The sequence below is a fragment of the Misgurnus anguillicaudatus genome, chromosome 7 (genome assembly GCF_027580225.2).
Source record: "Misgurnus anguillicaudatus chromosome 7, ASM2758022v2, whole genome shotgun sequence".
In the NCBI taxonomy this organism is placed as follows: domain Eukaryota; kingdom Metazoa; phylum Chordata; class Actinopteri; order Cypriniformes; family Cobitidae; genus Misgurnus; species Misgurnus anguillicaudatus.
Genome location: NC_073343.2, coordinates 1,451,238 through 1,473,338, shown reverse-complemented (window position 1 = coordinate 1,473,338; position 22,101 = coordinate 1,451,238). Strand labels below are relative to the sequence as shown.

The following is a 22,101-nucleotide window of genomic DNA, read 5'->3' as shown; positions in this document are numbered from 1 at the left end:
AAAATGCAATCATTTCAGCATTTTGCAAAAAAAAAGTATTTAAGAGTTTATAAGCAAAGAAAAAAATACACATATGATGAAACGTTTTTTTTTTCTTGTTTTGTTTGTTAAAAGCAGTTCTGTTCTTTCATTTGATATATTTGTATGTTTACATATTTTATAGAAAGAAATTCCTGGAAGGAATTTTTAAAAAATGCTGGCGGGCAAAAAAGTCTGACGGGGAATGAGTTAATACTAAAGGTTTTTTTGTAGAATGCGTTGACTCTATTAAAGTTTGCCGTAGTCAATACATTTTATTCCTTAAAATTCATCAAAATTACATATTTAAAAGTTAAAAAAAAAACATCTATTCATGTCTTAAAGTAGATTAATTGTAACTGCACCCTTGAGTCATTTGAATATGCAGATATTAAATATGAATATGCAAATGAGTCCCCGCTTCCACCCTTGTTCAACACATTAATGTGATTGGTTATAATATGCTTGTGACGTAGAAAACAGAGGCATTTAAAATCACACCGTTCTAGAAAACTAAAATATAAGAGAAAATATTTGCACATGGCTTGTCTTAAAGGATATTAAAAATAACCCTAAAAAAAACCTTTCAAAAAGTACACTTTTGTATCTAAAGGGGGCATATCAGTACCGAAATGGTACACATTAGAATCTATTTGATGGGTACCACCAATACAAAGCATCAATGTTTGGAACAGTGTGGTGTGTCTGCCCGCCTGACATTGCCTGCTGTCTTGTGTGCTCCTGAAAAACTGAAAGAGTCTTTCACAGAGAGTGGGTATCAGGCCTTTATTTGGACCATAACCAACCATGGAGTAACTCTTTCCAGAACCCGTCTGTCCATATGCCAATAATGTGGCATTATAGCCCTGCAGTGCATTATCAAGGATACCCTGACCCAAACCCTGAAACACATTTGCCTGTGAGGTATCACAGGAGATCAGATAAAAAAAAAACTTAGTTTAGCTGCTCAATGTTAATAGTTGTGCTATATGACAGAATTATAATAAAACCCAACTTTACAACAAACACACCCATTCCTTTAATAACCAACTTTGGCTGTAAACAAGTACAAAGATGCATTATTGTTTACTAGGTGAGTACAGTATAAAACCTAATGTCTGTTACCTGATCTGCGTAGCGCCCACCTGTCTCTTCAGGTACAAACAAACCATCTTTGTTTCTGGTGAAGCCACTGTGGGACCAGTAAGCGTAGTCAAAAGTGAAGGTGCGGCTGTTGGGTTGGTTGCGTGGATCTTGAATGCTGATGTTGTTGGAGGTCATTGAGATAATACAGCGACTACCTGCATCCCGTTCCCTCTACATAACCAAAATATAAAGCATTAACAAGTTGAGTGTACTTGATCATCAAAGACAGCAGCCAATCAAAGCCTACAAACACACACACAAAAAAAACATAAAACAATTTTAAGCATTGCAGTATTTTACATGATGATACTGACCTTATTAAAGGGTCTGACTCGGACTGCCACTTTCACACAGTCCTTGCTTGACATTGCTTAAAACGGACCCAGAAAACACACTGTTGTGACAGAGCGGCACGCTGAAACCTGAGCCTTACGTTTACTTTCGATCAGGGCCAAGCAAAATAAATAATACAAGACCTACTTTCTGTAAGGATCACTTTCAGTATCCATGCTTTAACAATGTATATGAATCATAGGGTTAAATTTTATTGCCTTTTCTAGTTTGGATTGTTGCAATTCTCAATGAACAATTTCAAATTTGATGTTCAAAACCACAATGGATATTGCAGGTGTTTTTTAAGGCAACCAGTATTACAGAGTTGCATGAACAAAACCCCTTAACAAAATTCTGACCATTCAATCCTAATCAATGTTTTTTTGAGTAGAAGCATGCTAAGACATGTCCTTTAAATGGACACTCCACTTTTTTTGGAAAATATGCTTATTTCCAGCTCCCCTAGAGTTAAACATTTGATTTTTACAGTTTTGGAATCCATTCAGCCGATCTCCGGGTTTGGCGGTACCACTTTTAGCATAGCCTAGCATAATCCATTGAATCGGACTAGACCATTAGCATAGCGCAAAAAAACAACCAAAGGTGCAATGATATTGGAGGCGCAATGACATTACGCAGCACCCGAAAATCGTCCCCTGCTATTGAACGTTACCAAGGGGACCATTTTTGGCTGCTGCGCAACATCATTGCGCATCCTGCAGCCATGTTACAGCAGCAAAGTCCTTGAATATTACGCCGGAATAAGAGTATAGTTCCTAGCCATATCTGCCTAAAAATTTGCAACTTTTAATTTTCCGTTGGTCTTACTACACGATGTAACTACAAAAGAGTCAAGTTTTAAATAGAAAAAATATTGAAACCTTTTGGTTATTTTTAGCGAGATGCTAATGGTCTAATCAGATTCAATGGATTATGCTAAGCCAGGGGTGTCCAGACTTTTTTGTGTGGTGATCTACTTTTTAAATGATAAAGCCGACAAGATCTACCTGCTAAAAAACACAGTTACATTTTTTAATGACAATTTAAAAGCGTATTAGGACTATACTGCATATCTCTGCATTGAATTTAAAGGAATATTCCATTTTCTTAAAAGAAAAATCCAGATAATTTACTCACCACCATGTCATCCAAAATGTTTATGTCTTTCTTTGTTCAGTCGAGAAGAAATTATGATTTTTGAGGAAAACATTGCAGGATTTTTCTCATTTTAATGGACTTCAATAGACACCAACATTTAACACTTAACTCAACACGTAACAGTTTTTTTCAATGGAGTTTCAAAGGACTATATAAACAATCCCAAACGAGGCTTATCAAGCAAAACGATTGTCATTTTTGACAGGAAAAATAACAGATGTGCACTTTTAAGGCACAACTTCTCGTCTAGATCCGGTCGTGATGCGCCAGCTTGACCCCACGCAATACGTCATGACGTCAAGAGGTCACAGAAGACGAACGCAAAACTCCGCCACAGTGTTTACAAGTGTGTTGAAAGAGGACCGTTCCTACGTTGTTGTATGTCAACTGATACTAATTAATGTCAGTTTATTGTTTAAAATGGTTCGCAAATGTGCGTTTTATATATGTAACACGTGATCTCCCTACATCACTACGCATTTACGTTAGGTCGCGATGGACCGGACCTAGACGAAAAGTTGTGGTTTAAAAAGTACATATTTTTATTTTTCTTGTCAAAAATGACAATCGTTTCGCTAGATAAGACCCTTATGCCTCGTTTTGAGATTGTTTATAGTCCTTTAAAACTCTTACATGTTGAGTTAAGTGTTAATTGTTGGTGTCTATTAAAGTCCATTAAAATGAGAAAAATCCTGCAATGTTTTCCTCAAAAAAACATAATTTCTTCTCCACTGAACAAAGAAAGACATCAACATTTTGAATGACATGGTGGTGAATAAATTATCTGGATTTTAAAATTGAATATTCCTTCAAGGCTGTCCCCATTAGGCTAACGTTACTCCATTCTTTTTGAGGTGTTAAAAAAAGTCCTTGAGTACATGTCAAGTACTGCTTAAAATAGCGGAGATGCAGTTTAGTGAAACAAACTAGAAAAAGACACAGTATCAGAAGCCTCTCTTTAAAAAAAAAGATCAGTGCGAAGCGGCTTTCTATTGCTAGGCAACCACCGAGTCAGCTGTCTTGTCAATCAAATATTGAAGCGTGAGCGCTCTTTTGATGTTAACTGTCATATTAGCAGAAACTTTAAAAAGAGGGCGCTTGCTCTGACCTTGTTTGAGGATGAGAGGTGCACAAACACAGGAGAGAGTGAGCGAGTGGAGTCCGGTTCTTCAAAGCAACTGTAAACTTCCCTTACCACAACGTAAGGCCCGCGCCTCCCCTCATTCGATTGGACAATGGAAAACGCGAATGACGTCTCCAGCGTTCCTTGCGCGTGCGGCAGCCGGCGGAAAAAAGTTTAAACATAGCTTAAACACCGCGCAAACGCTCCCTGTCTATGAGGTGTGATTTGTGCAAGTTTTGCAACTCACTAAGCAAACAGACAAGCGAACAAAACGTGTATACGCTCGCCTGCCGTCTGGCCAAAATACCATAGTATTCAGGCGTCAGACGTAAGATATGAGCAGTCAGACGTCACGGTCAAGTGTCGGAGCTGCGCTCAATTTTGCGCGGACGTATTGAAATTAGGCTTGTTCGACTTCATGCGGCGCCGCAAGAACCGACAGCCGGATGCCGTCAAAGTACCGCGAGAATGATTCAAGAAATCATATTTCATCTCGCTCTCGCGATACTTTGACGTCATCTGGTTGTCGATTATTGCGGCGGCGCATGAAGTCGAACAGGCCTATTGATAATTTTTTACTTTGCGTCCGGATAACGTACGTGCGGTTGAACGTCCGGATATTAAATACTATTATCATCTTTACTTACTATTGAGTTCTTAATTCGAGATATAAAACCAAGTTTGAAAAGATGAAAAGAAACAAGTGCTTAATAAAACATTCATGCATTAAGAATGAATATCAAACTGTGTAGGCCTACTATTTAAAACGTTTAGTTTTCATTCACTTTTGAGGGCTGTAAAACCACTAGTAGACACTAGCAAATAATGAAAAATGTGTTTGTTTGTTTGTTTGTTTTTTTATATAGACTATAGATAAACTCTTCACTTTACAGTTTTTCTCGCTTTGGTGCACCTCCCACATCACCCTCCACATCCGCACAACAGCCAGTTCAACCCTCACAACACCCAGTTATTTGTGCACATCATAGTAGCAGTTTCTCATTCCTTTGAACAAATTGAAAATGCTTTTGGACATGCATCAATTGCCTTTATACAATTCTCTGCTGTTTTATAACATTATCATTTGCTTATGTCATGTCAGTCAAAATTAACTATACTTGTGAATGCTGATGAATAGTCATTCCATATAAATCTAATAGTCATCATTTCATTGCTTTCATTTGCCTATACAAAAATGTTGAACTAGTTGTCAAAATCATTTTTTTAAATCTTTTTTTTCCCGGAAATGTCTCCTAACTTTAACAATTTCTCAAATTATGTGGCCAGACAGAGAGGAATGTCTGGATGTTCATGAATGATTGCAGTGCTATGTTTGTTGTATGTTCAGTTCCAATATGTACTGCAATATTGTTTACAGTAAGCTCTACCCAAAGGGAGTTTTTGTTTGTTGTAAATAAGGGTGTATTTTTTCTTTTGCGCAATGCTGTGAACAAATTAGCATATGCAGTAAAAATGTGAAACATACATATTCAGTGTCTTGTACTCAGTTACCTCACTAAATACAGTAATGTGTAACTTTACTGTATTTTTCAAATAGCTGTGCAAATAGTATATAGTGCTGTCCTCTTGAGCATTTGCAGGTAGTGTCACCAAGATCTGACTTTTTTGCATTGAAAAACATTTATGACGTAAACTGTCATAATGAAAACATGGTTAAGCCATTTGACTATCTTGTTCATAAACAATGGTGTCAGGACTTTTCATTTTGATGACACTGACACTTTCATTGACATGAATACTTGCTTTTTAGGAATGACCTATCCATTTTGAGCAAGTGACACGCTTTTGGAGGTTATCAACTAGGTTTTGCAGTTTGTACTAGTTGTTTTGAGAACTGCATTAACTGTTGTGCAAATGTAAATAGTGATGTGAGAAATGCACCAAAGCGACTGAGAAAAACTGTAATATGTTGCCTAATGTTGTGAAAACGAAATAGTGTGACAATAGTCAGTGAAAGCCAAAATCATAAACACATTTGGATTAAGGTCTGGAGAATGTGAAGGCCAGTCAATGGCGTCAATGCCTTCATCGTCCAGAAACTGCCTACAGACTGGCCAAATGAGGTTGTGCATCATGTATCAGGAGGTCTCTGCACTGCGCCAGCATAAGATCTGACAATAGATCTGAATATTTCATCTCGATATTTCATGAGGTCTGTGAGACCCTCTGAGAATGGTCCTCCCCAAACCACTCTTGCTGTTGCCTGTCCAATGTATCTGTTTTCAATTGTATTTGCACCTAAATATGTATAAAGTTTTACAATCACTTATGCTTCCGTACCGGGTTGGATGATATTCCCGAAGGTTATCTGACTTTGTGTAAAGCTGTGATGATTTTCTTATTTTTTTGAGCAGTAATATATATATATATATATATATATATATATATAAATATATAAATATATATATATATATATAGATATAGATATATATAGATATAGATAGATAGATATATATATATAGATAGACATATAGAGATAGACAGAGATGGATAGATAGATAGCTAGATAGCTAGCTAGATAGATAGATAGATAGAGATATATAGATTGATAGCGATATTGATAGAGATAGATATAGAGGGTAGTACATGTAATCAGATCCCAAAAATCAAGAACTTGTATTTAAATTACATTACATTTTAAAATATATGTGTATTCTATTAATCTTCACATACTGTATATAAAGCATTGTAAAGTGTCATTGAGTCATTCCCATCATTGATGTTTTCTAACAAAATGTGCTTGCAACGCGATGTTAACTGTGGTGAAATCTGATCTAAATACATATTTTATGGCTGATATGATGTTTATTTATTTTTGCATACGTGTCAAATGCACTTATAAACATGTCTTGTTTAAAATTGCCATATATTTTCTTGCTCTTTGTACTGTGTCAAAATACTATCCTACTTAAATATGTGATATCAAATAAACATAGGTCAAATGTATATGTAATCAAAAAGTACAAAATGTGTAATCTAACATATTAGGTTACTGACTATACATTTTGGCATGTAGTTTGTAATCAGAAACTGATTTCAATTCTTATGTAATCTACCTAGAGCTGGATATATATAATATTTCAATATAAAGTGGAAGATGGTTAAGGTGGTAGTGAAATAAGTAGGTCTAAAACAGAAGAAATCTAAAAGAAAAAAGATTGTTATTTAATATTTTTCTGAAGATGTGATGAGTTGATTGGGATGAGGTTAGAAGTGCTGGAAAATATGTAGTGTTTGGTGTGCCTTCAGGAACATATTTGGGGAACATTGACATGCCTTTTTGTTTGGTAAAATACAGTAAAAATGTGTACAAATAAGTATGACAATCATGATTTAAAAGGAGTGCAAAGTGAGCTTAAAACGTATAGTACAGTAATCAAATTTCTGTTGTGTAGGCCTACTGTAAAATGTTTGGGTAAGATTTGGTAGGCCTACTTTAAAGTATTTGTATGTCTGTTAATGACCCTTAAACCACAAAGGCTATAAACAAAATGATTTTTCCCCTGAATCAAGTTAATTGGGGCCAAGCACCGAGGTGCAAGGACCCTATTGTTCCTCAATGAGTCATTACATCTTTGATGTCTTTCAGGTATGAAGTTTTTCCTATATTTGGTAAATGCACTTTAAATCTAGATATTTTATTGTTTTTAAATGAAGATGATGATGTATGGTTTCAACTATTCTTTTTACTGTTTTTATTTTTATATTCATTTTATTGTGTAAGCCGAACAGCACATTGGTCAACATTGTTTTGTTTAATGGTGCTACAGAAATAAATTGACTTTGAATAGCCAAAAGGTGGCGCTGTGATCCACCTTGTTTTCTCAGTGCCAAACAATGGATTATGTAAAAAAATGGACAATAAATACTTTATGGACAACACATAACAGAGGCCATACACTGTTTTTATGCAAGGCATTTTTTCATTTACATCATGTGACTTAATACGTGAAAAGAATCTGTAAGATTGTACTGTTTATGCCATGTGTTGCTATACTATTGAATAAATGTGCCTTTGCGTAAGATATTTCTCAAATGATTATTTTAACTTATTTGTCATTAAAAGTGTAACAGGTTTTAACATGTTATTAAAAATTGGCCCGGACGTACGTAGCTTCACACGTTCATTGTTCACGACTTCTGCTCACGGAAAAGTATGCGACCATTCGGCACGACTGATTGCAAAGCAGACGCACAAATCACACCTCATACCCTGTCCATAGAATATCATTCATAAAGGCGCATGCAACTGCCATAAATGCTTTTGGTGTGATTGGCCCCTCTCATAATGCCTATTTCGCCCTCTGTTTTCCGATGCTCATGGAGCATCATATACAGTTAACTTATGTGCGATCTTCCGGTCGATCGCGATCTACGTATTGGACACCCCTGTGCTAAGCTATGATAAAAGTGGTACCGCCAGACCCGGAGATCGGCTGAATGGATTCCAAAACTCTAAAACTCAATTGTTTAACCCTAGGGGTGCTGGAAAATGAGCATATTTTCAAAAAAGTGCAGTGTCCCTTTAAATGAGGCACTGTTTATAATTCGGGGTAAAAGATGTGAGCTTGATGTACAAAATACAAAAATGCTTTAATCTTGTTTACAAGTCTTGCCCTTTAGAAAACATATTTTGCATCAAAACAATTACATAAATGAAAATACTGATGATGTCACAACAATCCAGTAAAGAAGTGGAAAAAAATCTCTTTAGAAATGTAAATGATTTGTATTTGAAAGCAAATATGCATTACAACAGAGTTCACAATGCTCTTTTAAATATGCATCTGAACAAAAATAAATGTACATTATTTGCAATGAACAAACTTGGGGTTCTTCAACTTAAAGGTGCAGTGTGTAATTTTTAGAAGGATCTCTTGACAGAAATGCAAAATAATATATAAAACTAAATTATCAGGGGTGTATAAAGACCTTTCATAATGAACCGTTATGTGTTTATTGCCTTAGAATGAGACGTTTTATCTACATACACAGAGGGTCCCCTTACATGGAAGCCGCCATTTTGTGCAGCCATGCATACAGGAGCCCTCAACAGACAAACTTTTTTACTAAGTTGTCTCCATCGATGACATGTTTGTCCGATGGTGGCTACCGTAGCTTCTCTATGTGTTTCAAAAGCAAGAGGTGAGCAGTGGACTGAGCCATTGGTTGCAATTCGCAATCTTACCACTAGATGCCACTAAAATTTACACATTGCACCTTTAAGAACTCATGATAGAGGAGACTAAGTGCCAAGTACAGCAAAATGTCCATCCGTTTAAAATAGACCATCTTGTTACACTTAACCAATGCAAGGTGAACCACATCATCCAAGTGGTGCAACCCATAAAACTTGTTATTGTTTGATCCAGTTTTACATTTCCTACACAATCCGTTCTATAAACAAACCAAGTAACAAAATAGTTCACAAGTATCAAATTTTATTTATAGCATCGCTAAAAGACTATTTACTTTTGCATTAGTAAAAACATTTAAAAACTAAGCCATCTTTTTTGGTCCTCAAGTCCCTCAGTAAACAGTTCACCTAGATTTTCTCTTCTTTTTGGGTTTGACAGCTTCAGTTTCCACTGCATCATCTACCGGGCCATTGTCCTGTGACAAATAAAAAAACAAATAGTCTAATCCAGCTCTTTATATACACCCTCAGTTATCTTTAAATAAAATGGCACCTTATTGGACTTAAATGGCACTAACCTCTTTAGGATGGGAATTTACTGCATCTTCATTTACTGCTTTTATGGGACTCTCTCCAGTCTGTGGTTGTGGGTCTTCTTTATAAATGGTGTCTCTAAGTCTTCTAGATTTTTTTCTACGCGTGGTTTTCTGTGGGGTCTTTTGTGCCTCTACAGGTACGTAATAAATTACATATTGGCACATACAAAAATACTTAAAACACATTTGAAATAGTTATTCACTATAAAATTACTATAGAACTAATACTATACATTACTAAACAACATTTCGGCAACGGTTGGTTTCACTATAAAAAGCAGTGTATTAAAGGTGCACTGTGTAAATGTTTAGCAGCATCTAGTTGTGAGATTGCGAATTGCAACCTACGGCTTAGGCCACACAGCTCTCCCCCTCCCTTTTAAAAATGCATAGATAAGCTACGGTAATCGACACAGGACAAACATATCTCTGAGACAACGTAGTGATGAAACAAGCTCTGTAAAGCATTTAAGGCTTGTATAGAAACATGAAAGTGACTTCCATGTAAGAGGATCCGTGGTGCATGTAGATAAAAATGCAATAAAAACAATACAGTTCATTTTGCAAGATCTTTATACACCACTGATAATATTGTTATGTATATTATTTTGCATTTCTGTCAAGAGATCCTTCTAAAAGTTACATAATGCACCTTTACTAGAAATGTGTTCTTGAGCGTCTCTTACCTGATGTTTCCATAGATTCCCCCTCACTGTTCTTAGGTTCATCAATAATGTCTGTATAAACAGCGGCATCAGCAACAGGTTCATGGCCCACCAACTCTTTCACCGGAAGTTCCGATTCAACAGATGGCTCAATATATGGTTCTTGTTCCACTGGTTCCACAAAGGGCTCTGGTAGATTTGGCGAGGGAAGATACTCTGACTCTCTGGGGCTACAGAGGAAATAAAATAAACACAGGGTTCCCACACATCAGTTAACTTCAAATTCAAGGACCTTTCAAGGACTTTCCAGGTGCAATACCCTCAAATTCAAGGACTAAATGTGGGAACACATTTCAAGTGAGAGCAAGGTTACATTGTGTTACCCTTAAAGATACATCTTTACAGTTCCCTTTCGAGGGAACTCACGCTGCGTCACTGAGGTGACACTTTGGGGATGCCTCCAGGGGTAAGTGTGTCTGAATGTGTATATCAAATTCAAACAATGGCGAGGCTTAACGACAAAGACAGGGTGACGCGGGAGACAGGAATTATATCGCTATCTGAAATATTGCCAAAGGCGGCATTACAGGGACGCAGGAAGTATGGAAAGGGAGACGCAGTTCCTTGTTCCCTTCTCAGGTTTTATACTCGAGACGTTTTCATTTGTCAAACACAACTACGCAAAAAAGCATTTTGGTATGAATCAACATTAGCATACATAAGATATAAGCATTTAAAGTGAACAGTTTAGCACAGTCTAGAATTTTTATGATATTATCCTACACTACACAGGGGATATGGAATTGCGTAAAATAAATTCAAGCACTTTCAATGACCTGTATCTATGTATATGTCAGCAATAAGGTACGAGAGGCTGTGCTGTATCGTGAATAAGTAACTTATTCACGATACAGCACTTGCCTCGAGTACCTTATTGCTTTTATAAAACGGTTACCACCAGTGATGTTAAATAGAACCGTTGGGTGAAGCGGTCATAGCCATGTTTTATCGTGAATAAAGCACAGCTATTGACCAATCAGAATCAAGTGTTGGAACTAACCGTGGATCCAAACATACTCCAAGGTTCATTATGAGGGTCTGGTTGACTTTAAGGGCAGAAACATAATTGGCCTGCTGGATGTAGTGGACCATTAGCAGCTCTAGACTCTGGAAACCTCCAGAGTTTGAAAGAAATCGTTCCAAACACTCCTGCAAAAGTAAAATTGAAGACGCTCAAAAGATGATATGGTTAATGCACAATCAAGATTTTTGACAAAATATGGACACTTATACTGTCTCAAAGTGTTTTAAACCCACCTGTTCTGCCATGCCAAGTGGCAGATTCAGTAGCTCTTTCATCAGACCTAGCTCCTGGCACGTATTGAAGAGAAACTTCATCAGCTCTTCCATGTTTAACTTATTACAGCGCTGCCTTAACAACGCCCATGCCTCCACAATACACCTGTGCACCAAAAAACCCCACCAAAGTAAGAGACTATAAATCAGCTTTTTCTAAAGCACTTTACACATTAAAACATGGCACTCTATACAATTGATAGGGTGCATTTCTACCTGTTATGGAGCAGGACTGAAAGGGAAAGCTTGGCTTGGCTGGTAGTGCACAGTGGAGGCTTCATCACATGCAAGTAGCGTAGAGCAAGAGTGTGCTTCTGCTGACACATCAAAGCTTGCAGGACACGCTCATGTTGCCAGCTCCAAAGTGAGTGACTGGTGGCTGGATGCAAGAGCAGCTCCAGAGCGCTCTGGTAAGGGGAAATATGTCCATTAAACATAACATATTACACACAAACTGATAGTAATGTTAGTTTCAACCAACATGCATATCTCAAATCTTCATACGAGTTCATGTTAATTATAAACCATGCTAAGAAATGTGCTACATAAAATTGTTCATTAGAAATAATTACATATTATTAGAGTTAACTGGTCAATTAACTCTTTCCCCGCCAGCGTTTAAAAAAAAAGTTGCCAGCTAGTGCCACCATTTCTTATGATTTTCACAAAAGTTTAATGCTTCCAGAAAATGTTCTTCTTTAAATTAAATATACAAAAATGTAATATCAAATGAAAGAACGGACCCTCAGCTTAAAAAAAAAGTTTCATATTACCTTAATTTGCTTTTTATCAATTCTCAAATATGGGTAGGTTTCTTCAAAAAATACAAAATTTTGAGCTAAAAGCTAAGATAATTGCGTTTTTGCAACTTTTGATAGAGATCCGATTCAGAGCAATGATCAAAACATACACGGAGTTTGGTGTAGGCGAATACTTCCGGGTTTTATAAGTTGGGTAAGAGCACCATCTGGTGGATAATAGTGGAAACATGGATTGCCGGAAAAACTCGTCATTGGCAGGGAAGTATTTTCTCTAAATTGACAAGTTAACTCGTGAATGTCGGGGAAAGAGTTAAGAAAAAACATTTCCCTGCCAATGACGCATCCCTGACAAGTTTTTACAGTAATTCCTTTAATCTTTACTTATCCACTAGATGGCGCTCTTACCCAACAAACTGAAGCATCAGCTAATTCTACAACATTGTAAACTCCATGTATGTTTTAATCTTTGCTCATTTATGAAAATGCTATTATTTAAGCCTTATTTTTAAGGAAACCTACCCATTTTCATAGGTTTTATAAACAGTATATTTATTGAAGAAAATTTTCCTGAAAGGCATTTTGTTGAACTTGTGAAAAATCAAAACACAAAAGCTGGCGGGCAACTTTAAAAAAAAAAAAGGCTGGTGGAGAATGAGTTAAGGGATAACACTGCACAAATAAATGGACAGCAGATAAAAGCCAAGTTAAAGCAATGCTTACCTCATGATCATGATGATCTAGCAACCACATGCCTTGTACCAGTTTGACTAAACCAATGGGTATACCAAATGCGGTGGGAAAAGACTCACTACTTCCCAATAAAAAGTGGTCAAAATCCAGTAGGAAATAAATAACCTACGAAACTGAGTCAAGGAATAATCTTAAATGGCAGAAAGCACAATATTTACACATTTTATACAATAGGAGTACATAGATGCAGCAGAGTTTCAGAAGCTCAAAAAGGATGCAATAGCATGTTTGGCAGACTCCTCAACGGTTTCCAGCTGATATATATCAAGCAATGCCTGCAAGCAAATAAATAAACAAAAAATAAGTACAGCGGAGACAAAGTCTTTTCTTTTATGCACATCTAAAAGTCTTCACTTACATGAAGTGTCGGGGGAGGATACTGTCCAGTTCCACCTTCATCCCTTCTCCAGAGTTCAACAAGACGCTCCCCACACTGCGTTACCAGACCGTCAATCATTAGGCAGTCCGCACACCACTTATCCCTATTGTAAAGAAAAACTGTATTATTTTGTGGCTTTAAACTAGACAGAAATGACAAGAATTTATTAGGTAGAGAAGGTAGAAGTGATGGTCCGTCCATTTATCTAATGTGATGTACCGAGCACAATGTTTTATATCGTGTCGGACTTCTAGTGTGAACACAGAATGTACAGCGCTCTCTTTAAGCTTTCATTGATAAAACTAAAGTGGCTGCTCTCCAGGTCTTTGATTCGTTTTATTTTGTGAGTTGCGTGAGCTCATTTCAAGCAGCGGACTCTGACATAATATTAGTTTGCATCAATTACCACCCAATGGCGCTTTTAATAACTTATCCTTGGCCAGTCTCTGCAGCTCTTCCCTTTGGCTAACGTAGTAGTTCTTTATAATAGAATGACTGTAAAAGGGCCTTGATATTTGCAGGACATCATCATCTGTGAAAAAGCATATGTACGTTTATAAAATGCAATAGACAAATGTGGTCAAAGACTGGTGAAACTCTGCAAACAATCATACCAGTGCCCTCTGGAAGGAGGCCGGTACGGCAGAACCACAGAACCACCTGAGCATACTGACTAATCAAACTGGACACCATGCATTTGTTCATGAGTCCAACCAACCCTGCAAACAAAAATAAACAAATCAATTAAAATAAGTTGAACACAAACACCAACAAAGAACAAGATCACATATGTATATTTTGATACCTTTCTGTGTGAGCTCCTGTGCATCATTAAGCAAACAATGGAAGATGGTGCTGAGGTTTGCCAGCAAGCGTTGACTGTGCTGTAGGAGCTGAAGTGTTTGTGGATCTGTGAAATTTGTGAAGCTGTCAAAGAGTGGAGCACCTGGAGAGAGAACAAAATGATCAGAATGCTTTTAAATTGACAATAAGGGGCTGTTTATACCTGGTATTAAGTTGTGATCCGATCGACCAAAATGCATCTTAATAGCAGGTGTAAACAAGCTCTAACACGTAACAAACAGAATTCAGATTGTGAAGGATTGCTTACATATTTCATCCAGCTCTTCTTTGGTGCGCACAACCTTGTTCCAGGCCCACTCCAGTATATAGCGCAAATTCACGGCTGCCCCCGCTTGCTCTGTGTGCACAAATGCGGCAAAGAAAGTTATAAGTATAGGTCATTTATTGGCATTAAAGAAAAAGACTATATTCTAAATATACTAAAACAAAGTACTAAAGCATAATTTTTACCCTCAGTGGTCCACTGTTTAATACAGCCAGTGATGAATCCCAAGGAGCTCGTCTCTACAGCGGTGCATAAGATGGCATCAAGTTGCTCTTCCTGTAAATACAAAAAAAAAGTATTAGTTTCATAACATCTCTACTGTCTCTCAAGTTAGTCCTCCTGACCAATCCTACACAAGGTAATATCGAATGAAAGGTGTGTGTGACCTGTGAGAGGCTAGAGGGCTGGACATCAGCAAGACGAGAGGACAGGAGACCAGACATAAGGCAGCGCGAGTATCCATTAGTAATGCTGTCGCCCAAACTAGGAGCCAGTTTCTTCAAGTAGCTCAGAGTCTGAGAGTGGAGAGTATGATTTTAATGCACAAGAATAAATAGAATTAGGCATACAATATAAAAGAGTGGATGAAAACGAACCTCTTTTTGATGACCAGAGCAAGTAAAGTGCACAATTCCAGTATTAAGCAAACAACTTCCATCTAGAAAAAAAACAACAAGTGTTATTAGACATTTATAAAGCCAGTACACATTCCATAAATTATAATAAAAAATGAATCTGTGTCTTGCCGAAGTTGTAGGTTGTGGGATTAAAGAACTGCTCTGGTGGGGGGCAGGTGTAAGGCAGGCCCCTACTTAGACTGCGTTCATGAACAATAAGGTCCATCAGAGGACAGGAAGCAGTCATCTCTACCACAGAGTCAAGAGACCACACTGCCAGATAAGGACAATTTCTCAAAGATGTACCCGTTCTGAGCAAGAAACAAGAGGAAAACATCAGAAATCATAACATACAGAGCACGATTTACATATGCACAAACACGTAGGCCTTATGGAAGTTTATTACTGTTTTGAAGCTTTGGTCACATGTCCTCTTACCTTAGTGAGTCTGGCATCTGAGCATGGTACCATCTGTTAATATCAAAAACACCAATGAAGGTAGATGGCTGGCTTTGTCCGTAAGGCTTGACTTGCCAGCTAAAAATTGATACGCTTGTATCCGGAGATGCCGCTGAAGAAAAAACAAAAACTTGTAAAGTTGACCTGACATCATGCACACTGCACGTAAACAATAAGGCTAGCCACGTGAACAAACCTTCATTCATGCTGTCATCGCGATCAGGATGGTGACGAAACTTCTCTATAGTCTGGCAGCCGATCAAACGAGTATTAGTAGTTTGAGCCCTGAGTGGGAACGCCGTGCCATTCAGGTCCTGACTATATCGCTCATCACAATACTCTAGACCCTGAGCATCAAAGTTTGAATCATTATCAGCGACAACATTGTATATCATAAGTTTATATATTTAAAATGGATATTACAGAACTGCTTAGTCTATTTATTTTACCTCATAGATAATTTTCCCTGAGGCCAAACACTTTCTCTCTCCAAAGGCCAGCTGTAATAAATGAAGGCTAACCACATCCCCCTCACTGAAACAACAATTTCAAATCATAAGGTGCAATGTACACACTAAAAATCGAATGGGATGGTTGTGTCCTTGGTCATAGAGACAGCAAACTTACTGATCCTGTGCTGACTGCACGGCCCACAAATAGCAGCAGTTTCGGGGATCATTCTCTGGTTCCTGGAACGTGAACGCGTAGACGGGCACTCTGCCACCCTCTAGCCGTGAGTGATATCTGGAGAGCAAAAGAGGACAGGTTCATGTTTACTTTAAAGTACAATGAAAGAGACTTCATTATTCTGGTTTTAAAAGTACTCTGAAGTTTCACTAACTCTTTTTTGAGGGTCTTCATGTTCCAGAGCTGCAGGTAGCCATCAGCAAAGCCTACAGCAAGCTGGTTGGTCCGCTGTATATACTGCAGCGCTGTTGCCCCTGTATCTGTGGGGCTGCTGAGCTGCAGGCACAGGTGTCTGCCCTGCTGAATCGCACCCTCTCTAAAGCGTGGGATCTCAGAGGGAGAGACCACTTCCAAATCTGTGTCAAAGCACACACAAAAGTAATTTGAGGTTAATATAAATTTGAGCTGCCTACTGATGTGACATCATTTTAATATAAAGCCTTTGGATATTTTTTAAGGCAAAAAAAAAACCCACCATGTGTCACAATCTCACCTGAGGCTTCCAGTTCACTCTGCCTGCAAGACAGGTCATCCAGACAGAGGTCAACCAGCAAAACGTGACCGACATCTGTTACCACAGCAGCAACTCCAAAGAACCAACGTAGACTCTGATGCAGATGCTGTGTGCTGGCACTGGCCCCTCCATAGCTAACCAAGGGCTCAATGGCTGTTATCTGTATAAGACAAGGAGATGGTGAGCTTTTTGGTCACCTTATCATCCACAGTAGTCTCTATGCAACAACCGGTGTGGAATAGTTAAGCACTGGTTCTTGGTTAAAAGCACTAATGGCGCTTTTCCATTGCATAGTACCCCACGGTTTGGTTTGGGTCAGCTTACTTTTGGGAGCTTTTCCACTTGGTGCAGTAGGTAGTACCAGATACTTTTTTAGTACCACCTCGGTCGGGGTTCCAAGCAACCCAAGCTGATACCAAAACGTGACGCGAAAACACTGTAAATCACTTATTGGTCTGAGAGAATTGTCACTACCAGTGTCATTTCTATAATGTAAAAGATTAGCTTTACCCTCATGCATGCTTGCTCCGTCTCGAGTAAACCTGTTATCATCTGTGCTTTGCTGTAAGTTCCTAAACTCCCTTTTAGCGATGAACACATCCACAGGTTGTGAATCAGGAACACCATAACAGTTTTTTACCAGACTTTTTGTTTGTGGCGGCACATTCGCGACACGCACTTCCGCATATATGGTTAAATGCAACTTAAATGAAGCTCAGCAGAGGGCGTCGACTGACGCCACGGGTGTTTGTACAGAAATTGTCATGTGAAGCAGAGGTAGTGATGAACGCAATGTGCAAGCAATTTTTATTTTGTAGCGGACTGAAAAATAAATGAATCCATGGGAATGTACAACGACGCTCTCACATGATGTCACATCAGTAGGCAGCTCAAATTTAACAACATGCTTATAATCCCTCCCACTCCAAATTGTTACTAAACTCGATGGAAAAGCTAACTAAGCCAAAGTGAGGTGAGCTGACCTGACCCAAACCGTGGGGTACTATGCAATGAAAAACAAATTAACAAATAATAAAAGTTTGTGTTTGCTTAATATATGCGTGTATACTGTAATTATTATGTATACATAAATACACAAACATTTATGTATATATTTAAGAAACACTTGTATGTGTGTGTTATATACACATGCATAATTACTACATACAGTACACAAAAAAACACAAAAACAAACTTTTATTTTGTGTGCTATTAATTGCGCGACAGCCCTAGTCTCTGCATTTTAAACATCAAGGCAAGAAAATACAGCAATCCATGAAACTCATCCATAAAACACAATAAAGCTGTTCACACTTACCTTGCCAGGTATGACCACAGCCTTGACAACACGGGAGATAGCAAGATCATAAAGGCACAACATACTGCCTTCACCTTCCTCCAGACCCACGAGGAGCCCTGTTCGCTTTAGCCAACAGAAATCCCGCACGGCCAACACCGTGGGCGGATCCTCGGACACCCCGCTGAAGCGGTAAGCGGAGACACGCTCGCCAGTAACTGCATGGACCACCTCCAACTGGGGCCCGCAAGCAAGCCAGGCCAGTCCACTCTTTCCTGATGGCAACATTTGAGAGAAACTTAAAGACGTTTGACATTATTCAAACAAACACCATTTGTCATTACATTAATTCAAACAACTATGCATGGGCCGGTATGAGATTTTTGCGGTATGATAACCTTAAGCAAAAATACCACGGCTTCAAGGTATATTGCCATTGCAACACTAAAATGTATTATTTTCAGACGTCTACAAACAAAAAAGTTTACTGGACGGGATATATTTTTTATAATTTTATTAAACATATATTAAATGTAAATTACATGTCTAACTACATGTGTAAACCCAGCTCATACATTGCAAACCCTATTACAGAAAATGTTAGTGGTTTGACTGTTTAAAACCTCTGTATACCTTGAAACCGGTAAATGGCACATGCCTACAAACAAACATATCCATAGTTTAGTCATTAAAACATACAATCAGGGTAAAGCATGTAAGCAACACTCACCAACAGTAAATCTTCCATGCAGTACGGAGTCAAGCGTAACTTCATCCTCTCCCAGAGCGTCTATCGTCACTTCTGGGAAACTCAGCAAGCTGCTGGTGACTTGGGAGAAATTATGTTAAAAATCTATTAGCATTTCTTGAAAAATAAACTATATAGCAGCATATAGACAAAGCATAACAAATACAACATGCTGTATCCTAGTATAAACTCATGATTTACTGAAAAGACTATGGACAAAAACAGCAACTGGCAGCACATTTGAAATTCCTAATGCTTCACATTTGCACAGTGCCAAACATACAAACTCTTATTTTGTATCTGAACACTGTTCCTTTGTATATCTGGGTAATAAGTCAGATAAAACATTACGGAGCGGTTTCCCAGACAGGGATTAGACTAGTCCTTGACTAAAATAAATGTAAGAGCTGTCCAAACTGAAAACATCTTGTAGTGACATCTTAAAATACATTAGTGCCCTTTGTTTTGCCTCAAAATGCACACAGGTAATGTTTTAGTAAGGTATGTTTGTTAAAACTAGTTATATTTCCCAATTTAAATAAGGTCTAGTCCTGGCTTAAGCTAATCCCTGTCCGGAAAACCACCCCTATAAATATTGTTATTAATTTAAAGTCAAAAGCCAAACATTTAGAAGCAATTATGACTAAATAGCTTATTAAATTAAAAAAGCCCATTTCCAATAGTAATGAATGATTATATTGCTGATAACACAAATAATGATTTAAGTGAAATCTGAATGCCATTGGAAAATCATCCACTACTGGTCATCCGACGCAACCACAGCACTTTTTGTAAGGGTAAAATACTTTATATAAATAATTTATAGTTTTCCATATTTTTACCACCTTATTACCCCAAACGTATCATATTGTTCCCTTATACCTACAAGTATTATGTACTGTAAAGGTTATACTCTCTGTTGTTACAAATAGGTACGTTGTAAATTCTGTTTAATTACGCGGTACATCGCGGGTCTTCATATGAAGCGTTACCCATGGTTTTCAATTAACTGTCAAGTTTTTAAGTTAGTATAGTAGCAAAAAATGATAATTGATTCTTACACTTTAAACGACTTTACAGATACTGACTCACTTACACAGTTCATGTCAAACTCTGATTAACACAAATATAATAAACACATCTCATTTTACTTTATAGTTAATAACAGAAGAAATGGGTTTACTTACAGGTCTCCATTGCGGTGAAATCCGAAATAAGGTGAACCGGCATCCCCGCGGACTCCACAGCTGGCATCCGAGGACGCCTGCTGTTTTGTCCGCGGTGAACCTCCGGTTCCTCCGGTTCACCGCTACGGTCCGGGCAGCCCCAAAAAAACAGGACCAATCTGTAGAGCGCCAAAAAAACCCGTGCGATTAGCCGGCCAAAGAATGGCCGGCTAACCGCAGCGGTTTTTTTTGGACCCCTATAAATCATTAAAAAAATAAAATAAAAAAATAACAAAAAACAAACTTAAACACGTTAAAAACAAAACACGCCAAACACAACCGAAAACACGCAGAAGAACACACGCCCAAAACACAAATAACACGCCCAAAACACACAAATAACAAGCCAAAAACAGTCAAAAAACACGCCGACTTCAACTTCAATCTCTAGAACTCCTAACTGTAAACCCACAAATTTTCTGCAATTCGCGCGGTCTTATATAGCCTCTTACAGTGACGAAATAATCACACACGCGTGTACAGTTCCAATAGCGTCACATCTACTGTGACATCACCTTGTGCGCCTTAGAAATAGTTTAAAACGTCAAACTGAATTTTAACCCCAATAAATAGACAAAAAAAATACAACAAAGGCAGAATTTTGTATAAAACAGTGTTAAAAAATAATAAGCACAAGATAGACTTCAAGATAGATAATTACAGAGAAAAACTATAGACCATTTTGCCAGATGTAAACAACACTGGTCCAAAAACACTTCCTCTTGTTTTTTTTGTTTTTTTTAGTTAATATTTATTTTACATTTTAATTCAATTAATATTAATATTTTGTTCAGTGTTAAAAAATTAAACAGGAAGTGCTTCTGGATCAGTGTTGTTTACATCTTGCAAAATGGTCTATAAACATATTCTCCATTAAATTGTCCTTCGACCCAAAGCTGTCATATAAACACATAAATATTAGCCATATATAACATAATTTTAATTATCATTGCAGTATTTCGTACTGTCTTTACTGTATATGAAGTGTTTTCTATAGGTTATGTTTGTATTGTAATTACATGTTGTTGTTAACTGTAAGACTCTTTTATTTTTAACATTCAGTACAAATTTTCTCTGACTATATAATTCTTATAAAATAAACCCTAACTATCATCCGAAAGCAAATAGTGACTGTGTATTGTTTTCATATTAGTGGCTATTAGTGTGGGCTAAACATTCCCCAAATCCATTCACAAAGTTTAAACCGTAGAAAATGGATTAAGGTTCACAGTGTTGGGCAGAAACTAGTAACAAGTTACTTTAATACTTTCCCTGCATGGTAACTTGTAGTGTAATGATTTACTAAAAAACAGATACATTACAGTTACCATCCAAAAAGGGCTAGTTGCTAGTTACATGTTTAATTGGCACCTGCTTGAGCCTGTTGCAAATTTTGGTATGTATGTTACTGCTTTATTACATTACATAACTTGTTTAACAAATAGTTTGAGGCCGTTGTACTCTTCATTTATCTGCAACTTTCTTGGATTCAGACTCACAAAACTTTTTTGGTGGGGGGTGCAATAGGAAAGTAATATAACTAGTAGTGTAACTAATTACCTTTGGCTGGTAGTAATAAGTACATTTACATTTAGCAGACGGTTTAATCCAAAGCGATTTACAAATGAGGTGGAAGCAATCACATCAACAAAAGGGCAGCAGTACATAATTGCTCTGAATCTTGTCTCGGGCAACCTAACACAGTACATGAGGCATGGTTATTTTTTTATATAAAGGAAACATTATGAAAGAACAGAATAAGAGAAAAAGTAAGTGGTAGCAATGCAGGCTCAGGTGTAAATGAAAGTGATGTGTCTTCAGTGGATTTCTGAAGGTTGCCAACAACTCTGCTGCTCTTGTGGTGCTGATGATGAAGCCACCGCAAGCCACCGGACCGCAGACATCTGAAAGAGTGTGTGACTGAATTAGTTTATTAGTGTGTGTATATATAGGGGTGCAGAGTCTGTGGCCGTCTTGTCAC

General features: G+C 37.6%; 1 protein-coding gene across 2 annotated transcripts; it reads right to left on the bottom strand.

Annotated features, from left to right (window-relative positions):
• Window positions 1–1,172: 1,172 nt before the first annotated feature.
• Window positions 1,173–22,101, bottom strand: LOC129417023 (protein ELYS-like). 2 transcript variants are annotated; one of them, XM_073869216.1, is made up of 27 exons: window positions 21,681–22,096; window positions 20,082–20,317; window positions 18,877–18,975; window positions 18,168–18,421; window positions 16,829–17,009; window positions 16,490–16,691; window positions 16,276–16,392; window positions 16,098–16,182; window positions 15,845–15,995; window positions 15,628–15,760; window positions 15,319–15,500; window positions 15,169–15,230; window positions 14,959–15,087; window positions 14,758–14,848; window positions 14,555–14,644; window positions 14,249–14,389; window positions 14,058–14,162; window positions 13,879–13,975; window positions 13,423–13,546; window positions 13,283–13,339; window positions 13,035–13,169; window positions 11,770–11,960; window positions 11,515–11,659; window positions 11,258–11,406; window positions 10,219–10,427; window positions 9,515–9,663; window positions 8,374–9,412 (listed from the first exon to the last, which is right to left on the bottom strand). In XM_073869216.1, the coding sequence occupies exons 1-27, from the start codon at window positions 21,827–21,829 to the stop codon at window positions 9,341–9,343; spliced, it is 3,735 nt and encodes a 1,244-aa protein (XP_073725317.1). In that variant the 5' UTR covers window positions 21,830–22,096; the 3' UTR covers window positions 8,374–9,340. The 2 variants fall into 2 exon arrangements, with proteins under 2 accessions (XP_073725318.1, XP_073725317.1); XM_073869217.1 differs by lacking the exons at window positions 8,374–9,412; window positions 9,515–9,663 and adding an exon at window positions 1,173–1,335 and having other exon boundaries at window positions 21,681–22,101.